General features: G+C 40.0%; 1 protein-coding gene across 2 annotated transcripts; it reads right to left on the bottom strand.

Moving 5' to 3' along the window:
* Window positions 1-756: 756 nt before the first annotated feature.
* LOC137276846 (uncharacterized) lies at window positions 757-22,242 on the bottom strand. 2 transcript variants are annotated; one of them, XM_067808494.1, is made up of 3 exons: window positions 21,992-22,242; window positions 3,564-3,713; window positions 757-2,946 (listed from the first exon to the last, which is right to left on the bottom strand). In XM_067808494.1, exons 1-3 carry the CDS (start codon window positions 22,209-22,211, stop codon window positions 2,792-2,794), a joined length of 525 nt encoding a protein of 174 aa, XP_067664595.1. In that variant the 5' UTR covers window positions 22,212-22,242; the 3' UTR covers window positions 757-2,791. The 2 variants fall into 2 exon arrangements, with proteins under 2 accessions (XP_067664595.1, XP_067664596.1); XM_067808495.1 differs by lacking the exon at window positions 21,992-22,242 and adding an exon at window positions 15,891-16,249.

Raw genomic sequence — 22,242 nt, 5'->3', positions numbered from 1 at the left:
AGATATGGGCACTTCTGGGTTGTCCCTTGTGTACCAAATAGCGAGTGAAATCTGTTTTAAACAAACTAGTGATACATTTGACTTAACAAAATGCGCTCTGATATTTTACGGCTTTTGACCTGATAAACATCTCCTCATGTGCCTATTATTAACTCTATAAATTTCATTAAACGATTATGCTGTGTGAACACTCGAGTCAGCAAACTGATACCCTTTATAACATAATTGAACAAGAATTGAAATAACAGATTTCAATAAGCTCCACGATGATATCGCATCCGGTTTGATTATTTTAAAAACACTTTCGTTTATTACATTTATTTTCAACTGACCTTTTATGCATATTAAAATGTTCGGTGACCCCGAATTCAGTTGTTCTGTTTGCCTCTCGTGTAGCAAAACACTGCACCAAACGTCGCCGTACCAAACAGCTACCAATCGCTGACTTAATATCAGCACTTGACGAAATGATGTCGCCCCACCAAGCACATCGAACATATTTTTGACCCACCCATCAATCTATCCATCCATCCATCCTATACCCTAAAAATGCCATTGTACATTTGAATAATTATAGCATCGCCCTATGCTGATCACATTGTGTGTGGTAAGTTCCTAATGTGACTGTGTTTAGTTACATTACATCATTTTTCTCCTTTTAAGAGTGTACATGTTCACTGAATCACAAAGTGCGACCATTTCCGCATGGAGTTTCCCATTCGATCACTCCATGGCACAATACCACGTACGCCTTCCACTGGTTACATAAATCGTTTTATTCATAAAAACGTACAAACGCTATACCACAGAAAATATGAAAACTGGCGCGTGCAAAACTTGGAAAAAAATAATAAAACCCGTTCTTCAATTACAGAAGTTACCATAACTGCGAAAGTATTATATTCAACCATCTCGAAAAAAAACAACAAAAAAAGCCTATTATTTTGTACATATGTTAGCAAATCGGCATACTGCAGTTACATTCTTGAAAAGAAAGCGATTTAAATACCGTATTTCCTGTATTATTTTGTCAAGGGACGTTTAGACCCTGCGTTCGTTAGAGTCCCGGCGTTTTGCAGGGCTTACAGTAAATAAAGTATCGTAATCGTTTATCAGCTGCTTTTGACTCTTTTGACGCTTATTGGGGGAAATACGGTACCTGCTTTATCAGCTTGTTACTTGCTGTAAAGGTGTAAGCTCAAGACAAAAAAGTACATTCGGACAGGTCAAATATAGACATTGTGTACACACAATAAGCTATACAACTATTCTGCAAAACGTGCTAATTGGATGCCAAGAAAGTGTACACCGCCAGTAATTTATCGATCGCGATGCCAGCAACGAAATATAGTTTTGACAGTTACAGTCATTTTATCATGCTTTAAAAATCATCTATTGGTGAGTTTTACACACAAAAAAATAATAAGTTGGGAATGAATGAACAACAGATGGCTAGGAGGAAACCTTGTCTGTGACATGTCTGTGCCATGGCGTTTTATTAAAGGGAAGTAACTCTTACGAGACTAGTCAACCCGGGAGGGCTTCAGGTTCCCTCTAATTTCACTCTACATTCGTCTTCGATTTTCAGTTAAAAACATTTCTACATTCTACATTCTATCACAGGCGAAGCGAGCACAGGTTGGCAATGTACTTTCCTCGCTTTGGATCGAAAAATATTTTTGATGTCAAAATAAAATATCGCCATCATCACAGGTAGACACCCTGTTCTTCACAGGGTTGTGCTTTCACATTTCCAACCCTATGTTGAACAATTAATCACGTTAAATATGTCTTATTCAACATTTTAAGCTCAACTCGTGGTATATCAGACAGATCTTCGACTCCATTCCCCTTTCCATCTTCCGGGTCAACGGAGTGAAGGAACAGGAGGGTATTATTCCATATGGAATACTTACAGTTACGTCCCCTGATTCATTCGCCCATTACGCCAGAAGTGTTTTTAACTAGAATAAATGTTACGAAAATTCTACCAATAGCGACGACAGATAAGACAAATAAATAAACTCCAATCGGTTAATGATAAAATTAAGCAATGTGGCATTTTTTCTTAATTTCTGCTTATTGTTGTTCCGTCACTTCGTTCAACCGGAAGCTGGCTGGGGTAATGGAGGCGAAGAACGATCTGAATACCACGAGTGGTGCTTAAAATGTGGAATAAAACATATTTCACGTAAGTAATTATTAAACATGAGACAGGAAATCTATGAGGAACCAGATGAGGAAGTGGTAGTGTACCTTTGATGGTGCCGATATTTTATTTTGAAATAAAAAATATTTTTTGGTCCGAAGCGTCGGAAGTACGTTGCCAACCTTTGCTCGCTTCGCTCGCATATAAGTAGACTTGTCATATTCTCTATGCTGCGCAACGCCATTTGTTCTACAGTTTGCCTGTGATTCTACCTTGCCAAGAGATATGACTGCGTCCCGAATGACTCGCACAATCATGGAATCGTGTAGAATCATGTTTGATCACGAAGAATCATGTAACTACTTCCGTACCCCCTCGCAGATCTCGGTTACATAGTGCCACCCAATATCCGGTTTACGTAAACCCCAACTGTTTTCATTTTAACTAAACATCACTCTCGTGACTAGTTAATTGTTCCATTTCCAGACTACGAGCCACGATCACGTGATAGGCAAATTAGAAAATGAGGATCATTCACTTCGGTACACCGGAAGTTGTTAATGTGATGAGAAGAAACTGTTGATAGAGTTCAAGGTAAGCAGATCGTAACGCCAGGTGAGCCTGGTGTTGTCAAAGAATACATTAACTTCTGTTCGCAAACGACCCAACAAGGATTAAAACGCCTGCCACACCCTCCAATATTGCCCCCACAATGCACAGCGCGAATGCCCAGCTCAGGTAGCTCCTGTTGTAGCCCCGTGAAGCGTAGATGATGGCGCCGACAATGATGGTTCCACCTGTGATAGATATAACAATTATGAATGAGTGTTTTTCAGTCTCATTTCTATTATTAGAAACTTCCCTGTATATAGTTAATACATGGCGAGAACACAATCACGTGACTGACATCATGATCATCGATCTACGGAATTCGAAGGTAGACATTACCTGTTAGTCCGACAAACACAGACTGTTCAAGGCAAATTCTATCTCATATTCTCCACGTGGACGTACATAAGTGAGGTGATATTTACGGAGGCTGTTTTAACAAGATTAGTGAGTGAGTTTAGTTTTACGTCGCTGTTAGCAATATTCAAGCAGTATTACGGCGAGGATCACCACAGAGGGCTCCACACACTGTACTCATGAGGGGAATCGAACCCAGGTATTCTTCTTGACGAGCGAACGTTTTAACTACCCTTTTAAGGTACAGCTACAGAGATCATTCTGAACTTCAGCATACAACCTAAAGTTTACAGTGTACGCTTTTCTTTGCCCCGGAATTTCTTAATTTTTTATTTATCCAACATCTAAATTGTTTTTCCGCTATTTCAAATCCGGGTGAAAAGCAGATGAGGTTACCGTGGAAAGAATTGCGTTTGAAATGAACCAGAGTGTGAACAAACAAACTTACAAGCAACGAAGCAGGTCAGCGCGTTGAGGATGGTGACGATCTTCTTGTTCCGAAGCGACTGTAAAACTAGAGAGAGGAACAAGATGGCAGCTGCTATTCCAATGGCGATCAACCCGATAGTCTCAAAGAACTGAGTCGCACGTAGCCAGTCTGAAAGAAAAAGGTAGCGTGGAGACTTTTCATCCTGACCTCTCATTTTTGTCATGAATATGTGTACTATATAAGCCTGTAGTACTGACCCCTTGTGAGATTGTTCTGCCACTGCCTCGAGCCAATACAATACTTGTACAGCAGACGAAATTCAGAATGTCTAGTCATTCTCCCGGACATGAACAAGGCGACCATGTAACGACGAGATCGGTCTTCATTTATGAGTATTTTAAGTACAAAATCCCCATTAAAAATATATGTTCAGTGCTTTATTATTATTTAAAAAGAGAATATGTCGTAGCACCAGATTAAGCAAGTAATTCGTTATTCATATTACATAGTTGCAAGATATGAGACAGGTCAACGTCCAACAGGTAGGTAAAAATGAGATGCCTGCTCACGCGGGAAAATAGACCTTTCAGGTTTCTCGCATAATAGAAACTATTGTGCCGCATGTTCTTTCACTGTCCATCGAGGAAATGGAGGTGCAATACGCCATCATCGTAAAACCACCTCAGCGTCTTGACTGGCAGTCCAAGTAGGTATAACCACGTGTTAGGTTCAGTTCCTGAAGTTTATTTCTTCCTACTTGGGTATCCCACCTTTTGAAGAAATCACAAGGACGATAGGATGATGCCACAATGGGGTATATAAATACTGATATACCACAGTTGCGGCGCAGAACGTCAGTGCAGACTATTAACCAATCTAGATTACTTGACTGATTACGGAAATGGGCGACTAGTGGCGAACTGCTTAATTCCTTGACAGCTGAAGGAAAGCGGCGAGTGGTGGCGAACTGCTTGGTTCTTTGGGGACTCGATTCGTCAGCACTTGCCCCTTTCCGTAACCTCCGAGAAGTCTCGTCCCCCCGTCGATGCTTCTTATGTGCGAAAATACGCGAGACGGTTAAACAGATTTAACCAATCAGACAACGGCTATTATTTAGGGATCGGAGGGACTTTCAAAATATTCACGTCACTAACACAGCTCTCCCCACAAAGAAAAATCCGCATATAACACAGTTATTTGACCTGCAGTATATACGCTTTGGGGTTTCTGTTGACATGGTTACCATTAGCTAATATTTCCGCAGGATAACATCCCTGAATATTGCCAAAAACACCATTTTCAGAGACTGTTTAATCGTCGTTGTCATGGTTGTGCGTACGCCGTGTGCATCACCCGGAAGCGAGCGTACGCTAAATAGCATTCGGAATCGTTCGGGTACGAGTCTTTTCGAGATAAAAAGTTCAAAAGGAATGTGCGAATGCGCACTTTCGCGATTTGGTAAACTGTGTTCTGACTGGTCAGTCTCAAAGGTTACCTGATGCGACCTCACTTAAGGTTTAAAATTTGTTAGACTCAGTAGTGGAGATTGTACATGCGAGTCCAACATTTTAGGAGATATCATTAAAATAAATCGCAGGGAGTTTCAAAACAACACTATTAAATCTGTATAACTAATCAACTGTTTAAGATAAATTTGTTTTGCATATTCGATAACACAAATCTCATTTGTAATTATTAAACCCATTTCGGAATTATAAGTGGAAATATAAGGTGAACATGTGGTATTAAATGTGTCAGAATATGTACTTAACAAATATGTTTTTCTCCTTCTCTTAAATGTATCAAGTGTATCAAGGAGGTATAATTCGTTGAAATAAATAAGCAAACACGAAAACAGCCAATGCAATGTATGATATTAAGTAAAATAGGAATCAAATCGGAATAGAGTTATCGTTTCTGTTTGAAGTAGTTCTAATGTTCCTATGCCAACATGAAATTCTTCGAGAGGGCCACGAGTCTCTATACAGGAATAACACGACCCTAGACACAGACGACGTTCATACGGCTATATGAAAACACCCAAAGAAACATTTTTCCGCTTTCCGCCCGCCTTCGTATTCAACTCTTATTGTGGGACTTGCATATTTCGACGGATAAACAGGGCATGGCACGCGCTCTCTTGACTCTTAGTAGGGTGAAATAAAACAAAAATGTCTATCGACCAAATAATATCATGTGGGTCTTTTAGTCTGTAGTCGTCTTAAGAATCTGTAGCCGCTTCTTCTCTCCCTGACACGATATCGATGCAAGTTCGTGTGACGGATATTTGTAAAGTGAATGTCATTTTGGTTTGAACAGGATGATACAGTTTTCGAAATTATTTCAGACATTCTGTTTCAGAATGTAGGTTAATACTTCTTCAGTATAACGTATGTATGTGAGTAGGGTTAAAATGAAACATGATTCTTTCGCTGAGCTAGCACAATGAAAACACCTAATTTTATCCAAGCTCCTTGAGCAGCTAGAATACCTGTGAAGATCAGTGTTAGAATTGTTATTTGGTCTGTATTTGCATGTGTTTGTGATGTGTGTCATGGGTGGGGCAAGGTACGTTCACAATTGTGCACACCTGTGAAGATCCAGATTAGAACTGAACTTCAGTAACTAGTGCTTGTCGTAAGAAGCAACAAACGGGATCGGGTGGTCAGACTCGCTAATTTGGTTGACAAATATCATCGTATCTCAATTTAGATCGATGCTCATGTTATTGAACACTGGGTTGCCTGGTCCAGACTCAATACTACAGACCGCCGCCATTTTACTTGAATACTGCTGAGTGCTATGTTAAACAACACCCAAAGGCCTTCCGTGTCACTTTGGTATAAAAAATGTGTTGCCCTTTGTGTTTTCATTGGATGGGCATTTTTGATATGTTGCAGGCATTCCTCATCATAACCATACAACCTTTACATTGTGTTAACCTGTTGTGTTTGGGAACCTGCACACCTGGAGGTATGTGGTCCTGGATAAGGGACGTCATGAGTTCATTTAACCAGTTGAACAGGTGCAACAAGAAAGACCTGCTCCTAGCTGTTTGTGTAGCGAGGGATGCTTGACAGATGGTGAACAAGTTCTGTGGATGTTTAGGACCTCGTCTCTTCCGATATCTAGTGGCTTGAAATTAGTTGCATATTTAAAAGTTTCACTTATGAGTTTTATAGACCGAATGTATCTACAGAAACATGACACTGAAAAAAACATATTGAGTATGGAGAAAAAACATACGGTGCACACACATGGAAAAAACATACTGTGTACACCCATGGAAAAACATATTGAGTATGGGAAAAAACATACTAGGTGAAATCGTTATCACAAAGACTGTTGAGTTTAACGGATAGATATGTGCATAAACTGCATATGATTTCATGAATGTTGACCGGTTAACCAATTACGAAATGTCCATTAACTAAAATATTTAGCCCACATTTTTCACCGAAATGCTGTCTTTCGAATGACTGAAACAGTGCCTCAAATAGATATAGCAACTCGTCACAATTGAATTTTTGAAACCCAAATGTCCAGAAACTCGTCGCACTGTGGTCAGTTTTTGTCAAAGGATTTGACGAAATTCAATACGCAGATATCATATATGCTAAGGATGAAAAAAAATGAAATGAAAAAAATTGAAACTACCTCGCCCGTGGGCGAGAATATTTACTCTTTGTTAAAATTAGTGTTTTGGGGGTTGTTAACGCTAAACCTCAACTCAAGTTAACTTAAGCTTAGAACGTTATGAAAATATCTCGCCCATTTCCTTTTTTGCTTCATGTGGTCCGTTGTTCACAATATTTGGGTGGAAGCATTGAATGTGCCTCATGTACCATCTGCAAGAACAGGGCATGTGCATTACTTGTATACACTGAGTCATCTTCACTTACCAGTATAATTTTCACCACTATTTATTATAGTTTGCATGTGCGTTGGTTAACGTTATATTCGTTAATATCACATTGACGAGATAGTTCGTGTATTATTGAATTTGAACCACATAATCGAATGATTGACACAGTGATCATCGATTTACGCACATTGGCACCCTGATATCCCCGATCCCAGTTTTCGCCTTTTTACAAAGCTTAAGGCAATTAACCTTCACGTGTCTTAATTAAACTGGCTAACGCCCTCGAAAGGGATATACATATCTGTATAACAACAATGTACTTTCATACATGTTCAATACAACGTCTCTTCGTAATAGCAATGTTCTTCATAATTATGGGCATAAGTCATAAAATTCATCTTACGTGTGTGCTGAAATTAACACGACCTAAAGTCACAGGCCTTCTATATATATACTCCGCCTCGCACGGAATGTCGCAGTACTTGAGAAGTCACAACAAGATACCATGTCACTCCTGAGGGCAGTTGCCGGAGTCCCACGGAATTCATTCGGCCTTTCTCGTCATTCCGATGTGAGATATTTCCGATATGTTTGGCCGTGGCCAAGCCTGACGTCAACTGTTGGTTTAAGAAAGTGAGTAAGTGTGTGAATGTGTGAGTATGGCGTAATGCCACTGTTAGCTATATTCCAGCAACAACGCGACAAAGGACTCCTGGAATGGTCTTCACGAAGTGTGTCTATGTAGGGAATCGAACCCAGATCTTCGGCGTGACGAACCAACGCTTTAACCACTAGGCTACCCCATCGGCCACCCCCCTACTGGTTTTAGAGAATGATCGATTTAACTGATTTAACGCACAATTTTGTGTAAGTTCAATACCATATGTGTATGTACGTGTTTAATGTGTGTAAAGTGTGAATGCGCGTGCGTGCGCGCGTGAGTGTGTGTGTGTGAGAGAGACAGGGAGATATATTTCACACGCATATATTCATGTAACTTGGACCTGATTAATTATGATGAATAATCATAATTATACATTCTCACTAAATGACTCATTGTACTTCCATACTTTTACAGACCGTCTATTTTGTGTCGGGGTTATTTGGTGAGAATACATGGTTCATCTTAATGTGGCTTGTAATCGCAAATTTACAGTTAGGATATACGTTGTATTTTGACATATATAAGTTTGGTTTATTCAACACCCTGGAAAAAGACTAACAACTGTTTGCTGGGGAAAAATGTATTGTCGCTAATATATTTCTATTGTGAATCGCGCTCCATTTTGACGAGTGACTTGTTGTTCAAGATATTGGTCGCCTGAAACCGGTTGCCTAAACCTAAGCTAGGTTTTCACAACCGTTTTCTACAAGATGACACCGGCATTGTGAAGGGCTTGTTGGTATCAACGGTGGATATTTGTCCCAGAGTTTCCCATGGCATGTTATCTACATGTAGCCGTGTAGCAGATGTGTATATCTCCGTTCTACCAGTTGTGTAAGTATACAGAGTTAGTGAGTGAGTGAGCGAATGTAGTTTTACGCATCTTTAGCTATACTTCAGCAACATGACGGCGAAGTACACAAGGGCTGGTTTTCATACAATAGAACCCGGGTCTTCGGCTGGACCAGCGAACGCTTTAACCTCTACGCTTTCTCCACCGCCCCTACACTGTTTGACGTGAGATGTAATGGATTCAGCGTCCTCAAAAAGACTACCTTCACAGTAACATGCGTGTACATGTGTGAGTGGCTGTTTGTTCCAGTCGACTTATGATGACCTACAACGAATCCATGGAATAGTTTACATTGGACCTTCTCTCAGACGTTTGGCTTAGAGCAGGCCAAATCCCCTCTACATCGAGCGCCAGGCAAGCTGCGACAAGTACCATGTTTTAACGTGACTCGAGCTGATCACCGAACCACCGACTTTCCGTTCTACGGGCGGACACACTGTCCACTAGACCATACACGGAATGACGTCATCGCGATGACGCGTATTAATCTTGAGTTTACGATGAAAAATTATAATCAATGAGATATGCTGTTTTCTCGCTTTCCGACTCAAAACGGGATCAAGAACAACCACAGTTGGTAGGTTGTCTAAATATGAAACGAATCGGGTGTCGTTTAAACAGTTTTACTTGTATATACAGGAAATCCCGTGTGTTCATTCATGAATGCGCCTGACGTTGATCATTAATGTCGTTCAAAAGGTCAAATGGTCAAGCCTGCAGTTACCACAATTACTGGACACAAGCATGCTGATACGCAGCGGCTCATATTTGCCCAACAGGCTTCTGAAGTGACAAGATCTAATGCTTCATTAAGACAGGTGTCCAGTTTCTACACGAGGAATTCGCCACGCGAAGCCCGTGATTGAGCACCTGTCTGGGAACATATATATCGTAGATCTACACAGTTGGCACTCGCTCGGTTCACGGCAATCCAATAGTTCATCTCGGCATTCTCTACGTGGAATCCATTTTGAAAATATAGTTGAGTTTCACAATTTTACGGGACGATTCTATTACACAACATAATCTCACGGCAACAGTAAACCTTCAATATCTGTCATGCTTTGTAAAGCTATGTAAATATTTTCTTTTGGAGTCATATGTGGATTGTTTTCTCAAAAACGATGTTTTAATTATTTATACATGGAATTATCGCCCGGCGTCCGATGAACTACATCGCCCATGGTTGAATGAGGTAGTTTATCCACAAAAGCCCGACATTTCATTTGAAGCCGACGAATTGCTGACTAACACAAAATCTAATAATTGCAACCAAACCAAATTTCTCACAGTCACAAGAAATCGACGGACCAGCTCTGATGATTTGAATAGTAATTTTGGAAACCTGAATAAAAATTTACTTAACAAACGATCATTATTTCGTTGTCATTTTTCGCTATTGTTGACGAGGGTGGACCACTTGCTGTCAGAACAGAAGAGAACGTTTTGCGAGTCGGACAAATCTGAAGTCTGGTGTGCAGTAGAAAACCCCTGTAATTCAAACAGTTAAAATCAACTAACCATGACTACACAATACTTTAACCACTGATAAACCTCCACGTCACAGGGGCGATGGATTAGCCTAGTGGGTAAAGCCATCGCTCTTCACGATGAAAACACGGGTTCACTTCACCACATGGGTACACTGTGTGAAGCTTATTTCTGGTGTCTCCAGTCATGATATAGCTGGATATTGCTAAAAGTGGCATAAAACTAAACTCACTCACTCCACAAAGCTATACAGCGGGAGACTGGTTTCTTTCCATGGCGTTTCTTTTTGAAAAGACAATACTATATGTAACTCAAATATATTATAACAGTTTACTGCATGTTCTTAAAATCAAGTGTTGTTTGTCGAAAGAGTGGTTCATTTTTCCTTTCAGAGATTGTAATACATCGAACGAGTATTCTACCATGTGCGAAAACTCGGTCCCAACAGTAATCTGATCGGTCCTTTCATTCAGTTTCTAAACACATCGGGTGTATGTAGGTAACTTGACATTTAAGCGAGGAATGGAGGAACATAATTAAACACGCCCTACATTACTCAACTCTTGCAGCCGATACAGCAATATGCATATTATACATCTCAGCGGGACATCTCATACAACAATGTCAAAGAGATTTTTATCTACAATATAATGACTAGCGCAGCTACTAGTAGTCTGTTTAGAATACTCCTTGGATGTTTACATCATAATTAACTGTAGGTTAGCACACCATATGCACGCATGCGCGCGTGTGTGTGTATGTGTGTGTGTGTGTGTGCATGGCGCGCGCGCGTGTGTGCCTGAAATGGATGGGTAGATTTTATCCTTTCATGCATGTGCAATAATAATTTTTCCCCCTTTTCAACACAAGCACGTACTTCCTGTTGCGGCGACTGCAAGCGATTAACATCTGGTGCACATGGAGAATGTTAAATTGTGATTCCGACCTCAGTTTGAGCTGGCCTTTGCTTGAGTGGTTATGATGTGAAGTGAAACTAAATGTACTAAGTTCTTAAGGCTTGTCGTACATACACATTTAGCGTCGGATACTAGATACCACACACATCACAGATATGGCCAGAGGACCACACCCGGATTTCAGATTATCGCTTGCTCTGAAGATGTAAACATCTGCAGCATCACGTCACGTTATCATTCCGCTGTACGTCAGGACAGGCACGTGTGTGGACAACTTCCGGATAACATGCTTTCAATGCCACCGTATAGGAAAACCATGTGTCCAATTAGTTAGAATCCACATGTCGTCATACAAACACTTAAGTTTAAAGTGGAAATCGTTTTAGCCAGCAAGGTCATGAAAGCACAATGGTCGAATCTGAGTTTGACCCAACCAGTGGCTGACAGAATGAGCACATATATATGTTCGAACTGACAGTAATCAAGGAGAATCAGCGAGAAAAAATATTTCTAAGATTGGCACCGCATTCGGAAGGCAATGTCAAAATCAACATTTTTCTCAAGTTTTTTTAGGTATACGACCCCCAAACGTCATCAGTCGTGTCAGTGACAGGTGGACACGTGTTTGTGCGATTCGGCGGCGTTCTGATGACGTCAGCGGTCATTTGAAGAGCATTTGGGACGTTCTGACTGTATTCCAGGTGTAATCGAGGTACATTCGAGCTGTATTCCAACTTTAATCGAAATGTTCCGATACATTTTAAGCATATTCCACAGCAGTAATCGAGATACATTCCGCCTCATTCGAGGCATTCTGGCAGGATTTTGAAGTGGCTCGTCTTTTCCATTCTCCCTTGAATATGCTCAGAATGCTTAGAATGCAAGTTCGAATGCAGTAAGAATACTTTGAATGCGGTATGAATGCTTAGGATGCAGTTCGAATGCACCTCATATGCCGTTCGATATTTTTCCACTTCGAATATACCTTCTGAACATGTTCAAAACATTCGGGCATGTCACAAGAATTGACCCGAATAGTTGGGATGCATTCGGAGTGCAGTAAGAAGTTTTAAAATTCAATTCGATTTTCCAGGAATGTCCAGAAATGTTCATTCAGATAATGATAAAAGCGCGTCACTAAGTCACTAAGATAAGTAAGCTATTTATACCGGTTTCATGCAATAATACTAAGACGAACATCGTGAATTGTACACCGCTTCCCTCCATCACACGCATACCTACATTTACGACCGATATACACTGTGTGAAGACGATCGACTTACGGAAGTCATGTAAACCCCACTCCGTGCATGAACTTTGTGGAACCCCTCCCGCCGCCTGACACTGAACAACAGATTTGCCATAAAGGGCTCGTTCGTGACCGCCATGTGTATTTCCGGGACAAGCCCTTACGGAAAGGGGTGAGAGATGACGAATGTGTAAAGCTGTGGCACGTGTTTTTCGTGGCACACGTCACACGACGTATGTCCTGTAGGGCGATGAGGGAGTGACTCAATGAGTGAGTCAGTGAGTGAGTTTAGTTTTACGCCGCTTTTAGAATTATTCCACCAATTTTGCACGATGAAACTTGGACGCACATTGGTCACCCTCACAAAACTATGGCTCTGGTTTGATTCGTTGTTTATACATAGCAAAAAGGTACAGTCGAACCCCATTGTCTCGAACTCGGTTGAGACGAATTCTCGGATGTGTCGAACTGACATCTCGGTCCCTGCCGATTTCCTTATATTTATCATTATTTTTACCCTGATGTGTCGAACTAGATGTGTCGAATTCCCGGTTGTGTCGAACTCATTTTAGGGTCCCCAAAGGCTCTAACAAGTACAAATTTACCCTTTTGTCTCGAACTGTCAAAGCTGGTTGTTGCAACTGAAAACTTCAGTCGCGCAATCGGAAGTCATCCTCATAAACGTGCTACCTAAAGATCAAAAGTAACGATTAACGGACTCAACAATCAAGTGACATGTTTAACTACGCATCTATACACACATTGTCAGCACACTTACCAACTGAACTTTACTCAAACAAGTAACCATAATTAAGTTGTTACCAGTGACACGTTGATCACGGACCGACAAGATATCTCCAAACAAACAATGGCGCATGTTGTTGTCATGTGACAGTCTATGTTAGCGGTCATGTGATTTCCTTGAAAATACAAAATGAGAAGTGAGGAAAACGGAGTTGGATTATCTAAATTGATGTTTTGTTTTTGGTTTAGTATTTAAGGTGTAGGATCAATTTTTTTAACCAGTACGGTTAGTAACATGGTAGAGCAATTCAGCGAAGGACCCGATCAGCCGATCAGACACTGAATCTGATGAAATTGAACCACCCACCCCTACCCTAGCTGCAGCATGGACCGCCCTCGACACCCTTATCAGATTTGTGGAAGCACGTGACACTGACACTTTTTCCAACCAGCTAGGTACATTAAGAAACTTTTGTATTACAGTTAGTGGATGACAGCAGTAGTGTGTACGTACAGGAACAAGCAATCGGTCGATCGATGAAAACTTCAAAATAATATTATTTGCTATCCTTGCAAGCCCAGCGCTACCATTTCCCGTATTGGGAGCACTGTCTCCCAGATTAAGAACATGATATGTTGTACAAGGACCTACAGATGGTTTCCATTTACCTGCGAGAACAGATGCCCTTTGTTACAAGAGAAAATACACAAAACTGTTTTCACTCGGTAACCGACTGAATCTTATTGTCCTTGAGCAAAATGGGGGTCAGAGATCAGGGCCACGAAGGTCGTCAAAGGCTATAGGCCACCATCTTAGAATCAACTGTAATGCTTGCAGTTCAGTCTCGACTATATATACTTGTCCAGTCGGTAAACAGGCATGTTTGATGTGCAAGACTTTCGACGCAGATACACGGCCATCACTCATTGGCTTTCCACGGAGAAACTGCTGATTTATTATGAGGTACGTTTTTAAAATGGTATGACGAATCAGTCCACTTAACTCGAAGGGTTGCATTAGTAATACATTCGAGGTCGTTAGAACCGTGGTAATTCACCTGTGCTATAATTATGAGATTCTGAGTTCAAGACACATAAACTTCAGCAAGCGTGAATACATGTCATAACTAAAAAAGAATACAATTTTAGTTTAGAAAACAGTTCGAAAATATTGATAAATAATCTTCCATTATCGTGAACATTTCTCACACACATACGTGAAGAACAACATAATCTGGGAGCCAAGAAGCTGTTCTGCAACACCCTGTAGTTAAAGTCATGTTATTGTAGGTATGACAAACTGATCCCAGTTTCTGTCTTCATCGGAACGAGACTTAAAACTAATTCGAGTTTCTGGAATTGAAGTTATTCTTAAAGTGCCGTGATCACCACGATCTCAAGGGTTTCATTCTCTGAAAACGGAAACATAGGCGACTGCGTTACAAACTGTCTTATCGTTATTCTCCGCCAAGCCATATCGCCTGTAATTCCATTCTGAAAATAGAAACCGCTCGACCGAACACAACTTCTCAAGAGAGCATCGGAGTAAGTCCACACATCAAACAGTTTAATGGTGCCTGACTCATAGATCTCCCTGACTAGCAACTAGACGAGCAACATAGATCTCCCTGACTAGCAACTAGACGAGCAACATAGATCTCCCTGACTAGCAACTTGTCGGAGTGGGCAGACAGGCCAGGAATGCGTGGCCAGATGAATTCACAGCCGATTCATGCTTGTTACTGCCACCATCAAACACAATTGAGGCCCTTTGGTCGACAGATGCTAGCTAGTCTGTCTCACAGTCCCTGAACCAAACTATTTCCCACTCTGCAATGCTAATGCCGTAAATGAAGCCAGTCTAGATTTCTTTAAATTTATATTGACTAATTTCTTACGATCTAAAATATATGAGACCAAGCATTAGTCAAGACTTATGACTTTAATGTCACGATACTATGCCCATCTTTAAGTAGTAATTCTCTGACGAAATGTCATCTGTCAGTGCAGCATATATAATGTCGATCGCCATTTTTTAGTTATTACCGATATGTGGGACAACATAATTATACGAGATATGTCAGCTTCGAGATCGTTACAGCTCAGGCTAGAATGTGCATTCGCATCATGTTAATTAGATCAAAGACTCACGCTTACCATATTCATAGTCACAGGCAAACCCATTTAAACTGAAGAAGAAGTCCCTAGTGGACCTGATAGAAGTTGAAACTGAGGGAGTCTAGACTTGCTTAATGTCGAGGCTTTAGGACTGGAGAGAGGGCTATGCTTTAGGGGAAATAATGAGGTACAGAGACTGTGAGACAGACTAATTAGATGCTAAAAGAATGTCATGTTTAGTGAAAAGTTCCAAAGCCTTGTCAAACTTCGTGTCAAAAGTTTTGAAGACTCATATTTCAGAAAAGATGGGTGCTTGCTGACTAAATGGTCAGCAAGTGTCCTCAAACGAATTATGTCTGTATCTGTAAAGTAAATTTAAATGAAAAATTGTAAAAGGCATTTCAAATTTGTTGTATTTTTGTTTAGACGAATAGTAACACTCACCTGGAACAAAGCTCGAATCAAGCCAGTCAATACATATTGAATTGACGCAAGATTTCCAGATTCCCATATTGGTCCGGTAGGTACTAATCCAGTAAGGCGATGCAAATCCTATGAGATGACATAATCCGCCCAGAGGGATTAATATCATGCACACTTTAATCCAGATAGACACGGAAGAGAAATCAGCCATGGTTTTTGTTTAACTGTGCGGTGGATCAGTTGACGCGAAGTAATGACGCCTCACAGCCTGCGGGACAGGGTTTAGAGAGTACGGTGTAGGAAGCGAGGGAGAGGCAGGCAGCGCAGTGTTGCGGTTTTCAAGTTTTCCGCCTACGCCATAGAATGTTCTAGTTTACACCGAACGCCGCGAATAATTGAAATGACCACACCCTCAGTTAACAATGCCACGAGGACTTCCAAACGCCAGCAGCAACAATGTTGTATCTGAAAGAGTCTTTGAGACACATTGTCTTGATTCATGAAACGAGAAAGCATCTCTTTGTTCTTTTAATAGTAAAGAGAATTGTACAAATTAAAGTGTCCGTGGGAGCAAGACGTAAACTAGTTAAGATTACAAAATGTAAATGATGCAGTACAAAAGCGCATGTGGTTCAGTTGCATTTGGTAACACCGCACCTGTCGCCACTGGCCCAGTATCAGACCGCCGTGGTGTAGTGGTTAGAGTGTCCGCATGGAGAGCGATAGATCGTGGGTTCAATACCCGGCCGCGTGATACCAAAAGACGTTAAAATATGGGCGTCACATAAGCGAAATATCCTTAAGCACGACCTTAAAACCCCATTCACTGAACCTCCCCTCACATCAGACTCGATTATCCAGACTTCTATATACCATAATACACTGGATAATGAAAAGGCTGAGTGAGTAACAGTTATACTTATGTATACTTAAAGGCCCACTGATGCGGAGCAATATCCGTGGACTGGTGTAAACTTTTGTTATTGTTTTTCTCCCGTGAATACCCGGATGACATCCCAGGATTCGTGACTGGTTTGTGACCTCTGCTGCGCAGTCCGTATGCGCAATTGAGAGTTTAATTATAGACAGATCAGCTGAGGTGAAGTCATTTTTACTTCATTACAAATGTATTATGAAAACAAATGAAACACTTTGAAGGTTAATCATCTGCCAGTGGTAGAAATGGTTAAAAAACTATTAGGACGGGAAAATAACGAAGCCAACGTTCGTCTGTATTTTGTCTCATAACCCTAATTAGTTTATTGTCATATTTGTATGATTTTGAAAATTAATAAAAGAACACACGGTCTGCTTATACTAATAGTATATTTCTAACATGACAGCAACATTTATACATTGTATAGATTGCCAATGTGGATCCTATTTCACACACATACGCGATCTAGTGTGTGTTTTCTGTCGTATAGATTCTGCTGAATGCTACAACAAATAAATTAAAACAAAATGCAAATAATGAATGTAAAACAGACTAATTTTATAGCAACGATGTCAGGCTACTACCTTGTTCAGGAATGTATCCATCAATATCCACGTAAAAGAACGATATTACATTCATCTGCAGCTGGTAAATAATCCTGCTCTGTGTCGCGTGTCTTACAACTGTCTAGTTTGCGAAAAAGTAACACATCGTTTCACGTCTTTCGTTGGTGAAAACCAGATAAACCTCTCATTGGTCTCCCAAGATAGCACACCTAGCAACTAATTGTATGATGTCAGCCATTCTAAGTAATTTAGTTAACCAATAATGAGCATTCAATCAATCAACGCAATGGTGGCTAATTCTTTGAAGGGAGGATGTTGTTTTTACACTCGCACTTTACGATAGGATGTAGTCAGTACAGATTCGTACATCTACACACACCGCTGTAGAAGATAAAAGTAATTAATCAGTCAGTGTGTTATCGGTTAATCCTTTGATCGATGTTTGTTTTTGTAGCTCAGCTGATAAACCCTCATGCATCACTTACATGCACATATTACATAACATACAATACATTTGCCATTACAGGGCTTAATTTATAATGTTGAGTATTTACTCCAGACAGGAGAAATGCCAAATGGGAACCTTTGTTGAGTAACCTGGATGGTGTTACTACTAATTATACCTGTTATAAATTCATTAACTGACCATCCAGAGAATGTGACAAATAACACGTGTAGGTTTACACCATCAAACGCGAGTTACAGCAAGGAAGATGTAATTTCTGTGTCGTATGCAGCCTGAAAACACTTATGGGCCAAACCCCTTTTTAGGATACCATCGGAACTTCGTGATATAAGAAATACATACAGGCATTTGCTGTGTACTTTGGTAAATAGGTGTAATAAGTTGGGGGTTTTCACGTAAGAAGATTTTCAGATTTCTCTACCAAAGGCAAACTCATCGTTTTTAGTTTACGAATTCAAATAAATCAACTGTGTGTTTTTATTATCATAAATAATAAACCAGGGTAGCTGCCACAGCTACCCAAATTTACGTGTGATATTTGCCATCACAGCTGGACCAACACTCAAATCTGTCTAAATATCTTTCGGACTGAAACAAATGGCTTGCTACGTGCCTATAGGCATCATATGTTCACATAACATGATTAAATAGGATTAAATTGGATCAGTCACTGTATATACCATCCAAGCATCCGAAAAAAATACACTGCTGGGATATTTTTTACGATCAGACAAGGAATACCATGGATATTTTTAAATAATGGCATATGATGGGCATCCGGCCTCCTGACTGTTTGGCGAAGATAATTCTGCTAATATGGACAGGAGCCCAGTCCCTTTGTCCGTCACGGTCGAGGGAGCGGGCGCTGACCAATTTGCAGTTTGGTTTCGTAATTAGACCGTTTGCAAGAAACATCAGTGCCCCTTTAACAGTACATGCTTATGGTGAGGGGATTGCTGTATAAAGGCTGTACCATATATGGCTATATCACTGATATGTTCGAAATTCATTCTTTAAATTTACATCTGACAAGTAAACAGTATGAGACAGTTGTGTATTTCATGTATAATGTAGTTGTTTGAACGAAACAGTCAAGTAAGATATTTTGTAGCATTGTGCACTTGGCGAATTTTCACAGCAGCTGGATACGAATTGGACCTAAGAGGTTAATAATGGCTCAGCGGATGCTTTCAAGCATTTGGGCGAACGGCAACACACGGAAGTAGGTGCCTTAACGTAAAACCAGTACACATTGCCAGTTGCTGAGAGACAGTCACCCAGCCAAGGCCATCCGTAATTTTTTAAGTTGCCCATCTCTGACCTGCCACCATGAGACTGAGTGGGAGAAAAAGCATAAATATATATAAATAACTATGTTTTCAGCTGTCTTACTCGTTTATTTAGTTATAAAGCCAAAAAGCTATAGCGCACGATCCAATCGCGGGAAGCACAGTTCCAATTTACATTTTATTAACGTGTTTCTTTGTTTAACGCTGCATTCCAAAGCTTATAGCAACCTTTATGAGATTGATTTAAAATAATGCCTGGTTTATCCTTACAACGCCAACCAGTGAAGATCCGAGTTGAAATGGGCTTCAGGCAATTCGTGCTTATAATGTGATTAAAAGACAGGTGGGCATGCTCTTCTTTGTTGCATAGCATCGTATCCCAGTTGCCTAAATGAAACTTCATTATATCCATCAGGCTACTATTCCTTACCTGGGACCCTTAACAACAAATAAAGAACAACGCTATTGTTTATGTCCTGAAGTTTTGCGAGCGATTCATTTATCATGTATTCACTTATTCTGAGTTTTTTTATTCCATGGCCGCAGTACCTAGTACGCTGACGACGTAGCCAAGAATAAAAAAAGTACACATCCACAGTCCAGCTAGAGTACTCTCCGGGAATATTGAACGATCATGACCGATGTATACCGTTTCCCTACAACTTACTTTTGCAAGTGAGGAACGATATTATTTTAACGTCTTACATAGAAAGGACTATCTATGTTACACATGTGAATATTAGCACCGGATGTTTCGTTAAAATTTTCAGGGCGGAAATATAAATACCAATATATTTATGAAGCATTTGAACACTTTAACATGTAACTGAGAAAATGTTTATGCTCCCGTAATGTGTATAGTGCATCACTGATTGAACTTTCATTTGCAAACATTTACATTAACACATTAACGAGTTTCTGTGAAAACCCGCAATATTTTCCTTACCGTTCTTAAACTTTCGTTTGATAAGCCAAAACGCATGGCATAAATATGGTTTAGGACGCGTGAAGATAACGAGGGATAAGGCACAGCGATTATATTACGATATGGATTGGCCAATGTCTTATCTTAACCGCAATGTTGGTAACCTCATCATGGCTGTCTTCGTATCCCATTTGCATAGATCGATGCTCATGCTGTTGATCACTGGATTGTCTGGTCCAGCTCAGTCTTGCTCAGTCAATCAGTCAATCAAACTAGAGGAAATAGTTCCACACAGCTCTCCGAGATGAACAAATGCTAACTCAACGATCACCAGCTACTAGTGTGTAATATTGTTCCATGTACAGTAAATTTTAGCTCTGGACTTTACACAAATTGAAAGAAATGTCTTTGAAAAGCAATGACTTAAACACTCTAACATCCTGAAGATCGGAACAAAATATGTTCTATTTCATAAGGAGAAGCATACATGTTACATTCAACTTCCTCTGTTTATATGAGAGCATGTTTACAGAGCCAAGCTTAAGGTTTAAGCGAATAAGAATATAATATACCATGAAAACTTTGACACCGATTGTCAATCTATTTACAATAAAGTTATGCTGTTAATAACCTCACGCATGCTCAAAGCAATATGAACAATACCGTGTAGTTATTCGTTGCTTGTAATTACGAACTTATCTTTTACACTAAATGCGATTAAATCCCTGGATTTTTATAAGCAATGCATTTCTCCAGTACATGTGTTCAATCCGTCAGTCTTCATGCACCGATCGGAACTAGGTCAAACCGCCTGTACGTTGTGAGAAACCGGTACGTTTCCATTCTATTATTGCAGCAAACTTTATACCAATGTAATGTATTCCTGGATTCTGTCTTGTAAAGCAACCGGGACATATACATTTTTTATGCTGGTGTTCAACCGCAAGCACATACACGTACAAGAGGTAGGAAGGTGTACCTGACCTAAACACCGAAGATCACGGATCGAGGAAGCACCCCATGCTTGTATTAAGTGGAAGCAGAAATAATACTTCGTCTAAATTCTATTCACTTGGTCATCTTTTCACTCCTGGCTTACTGATTTACAAATGTTTTAGCTATAATAACTGAATTGTAGACAACACAATGCATGTAATGAGAAGACTGTTTAGCTATAATAACTGAATTGTAGACACCAGAATACATGTAATGAGAATACTGTTTAAGCTATAATAACTGAATTGTGGACACCAGAATACATGTAATGAGAATACTGTTTAAGCTATAATAACTGAATTGTGGACACCAGAATACATGTAATGAGAATACTGTTTAAGCTATAATAACTGAATTGTGGACACCAGAATACATGTAATGAGAATACTGTTTAAGCTATAATAACTGAATTGTGGACACCAGAATACATGTAATGAGAATACTGTTTAAGCTATAATAACTGAATTGTGGACACCAGAATACATGTAATGAGAATACTGTTTAAGCTATAATAACTGAATTGTGGACACCAGAATACATGTAATGAGAATACTGTTTAAGCTATAATAACTGAATTGTGGACACCAGAATACATGTAATGGGAATACTGTTTAAGCTATAATAACTGAATTGTGGACACCAGAATACATGTAATGAGAATACCTGGCTATCTATTCTACGATCTATCAACTGACTAAAATATGTATATATGTATATATTTTATATGAACATGTATGACATAATGTGTATGAACATCTGTGAAATATATAAATAAAAAAATAACAAAATGCATGTCAACGAATCCCAGTTGACCGATGTCCATGTTAATCACTGAATTGCCTGGTCCAGGCCTAAGTTATTTAAATACCACATCATGCTATTGGAACGTGTGGGGCGTTCAACAATAACCCAACAAAGAACCTTGACCCAAACTACCACTAACCTTCCACGTCATCCCTGTCGAGGACATCGTTACAGAAGGTGGTGAATAACACAAACTGGCATTCTCTCCATAGTCCGCTGTTTCTGCGTCCGTTGTGAGACCAGTTGGGACAGAAGAACCCAACTATGTGAAACACGAAGGCAATGAGATGCAGGAGTAAGCACACCTTTTGGTATATCGTGGACGTCTGTAAAGCATCCACTACAGGTAAGAAGTTCATGGTTGCCAGTTCTAGGTGGAATGCTCAGGCA

The sequence above is a fragment of the Haliotis asinina genome, chromosome 3 (assembly GCF_037392515.1).
Source record: "Haliotis asinina isolate JCU_RB_2024 chromosome 3, JCU_Hal_asi_v2, whole genome shotgun sequence".
Classification (NCBI taxonomy): Eukaryota; Metazoa; Mollusca; class Gastropoda; order Lepetellida; family Haliotidae; genus Haliotis; species Haliotis asinina.
Note: the sequence above shows the minus strand (reverse complement) of the source record. Positions and strands in the feature narration are given on the sequence as shown.

Bases quoted from the DNA above. Each gene is read 5' to 3' on its own strand.
- LOC137276846 (XM_067808494.1), bottom strand. From the start codon at position 22,211: ATGAACTTCTTACCTGTAGTGGATGCTTTACAGACGTCCACGATATAC. The intron at 3,714-21,991 runs GTTAGTGGTAGT...TTTTTCTTTCAG, and splicing joins CGACAGGGATGACGTGGAAG to ACTGGCTACGTGCGACTCAG. The intron at 2,947-3,563 runs GTAAGTTTGTTT...TATCTATCACAG, and splicing joins GCTGACCTGCTTCGTTGCTT to GTGGAACCATCATTGTCGGC.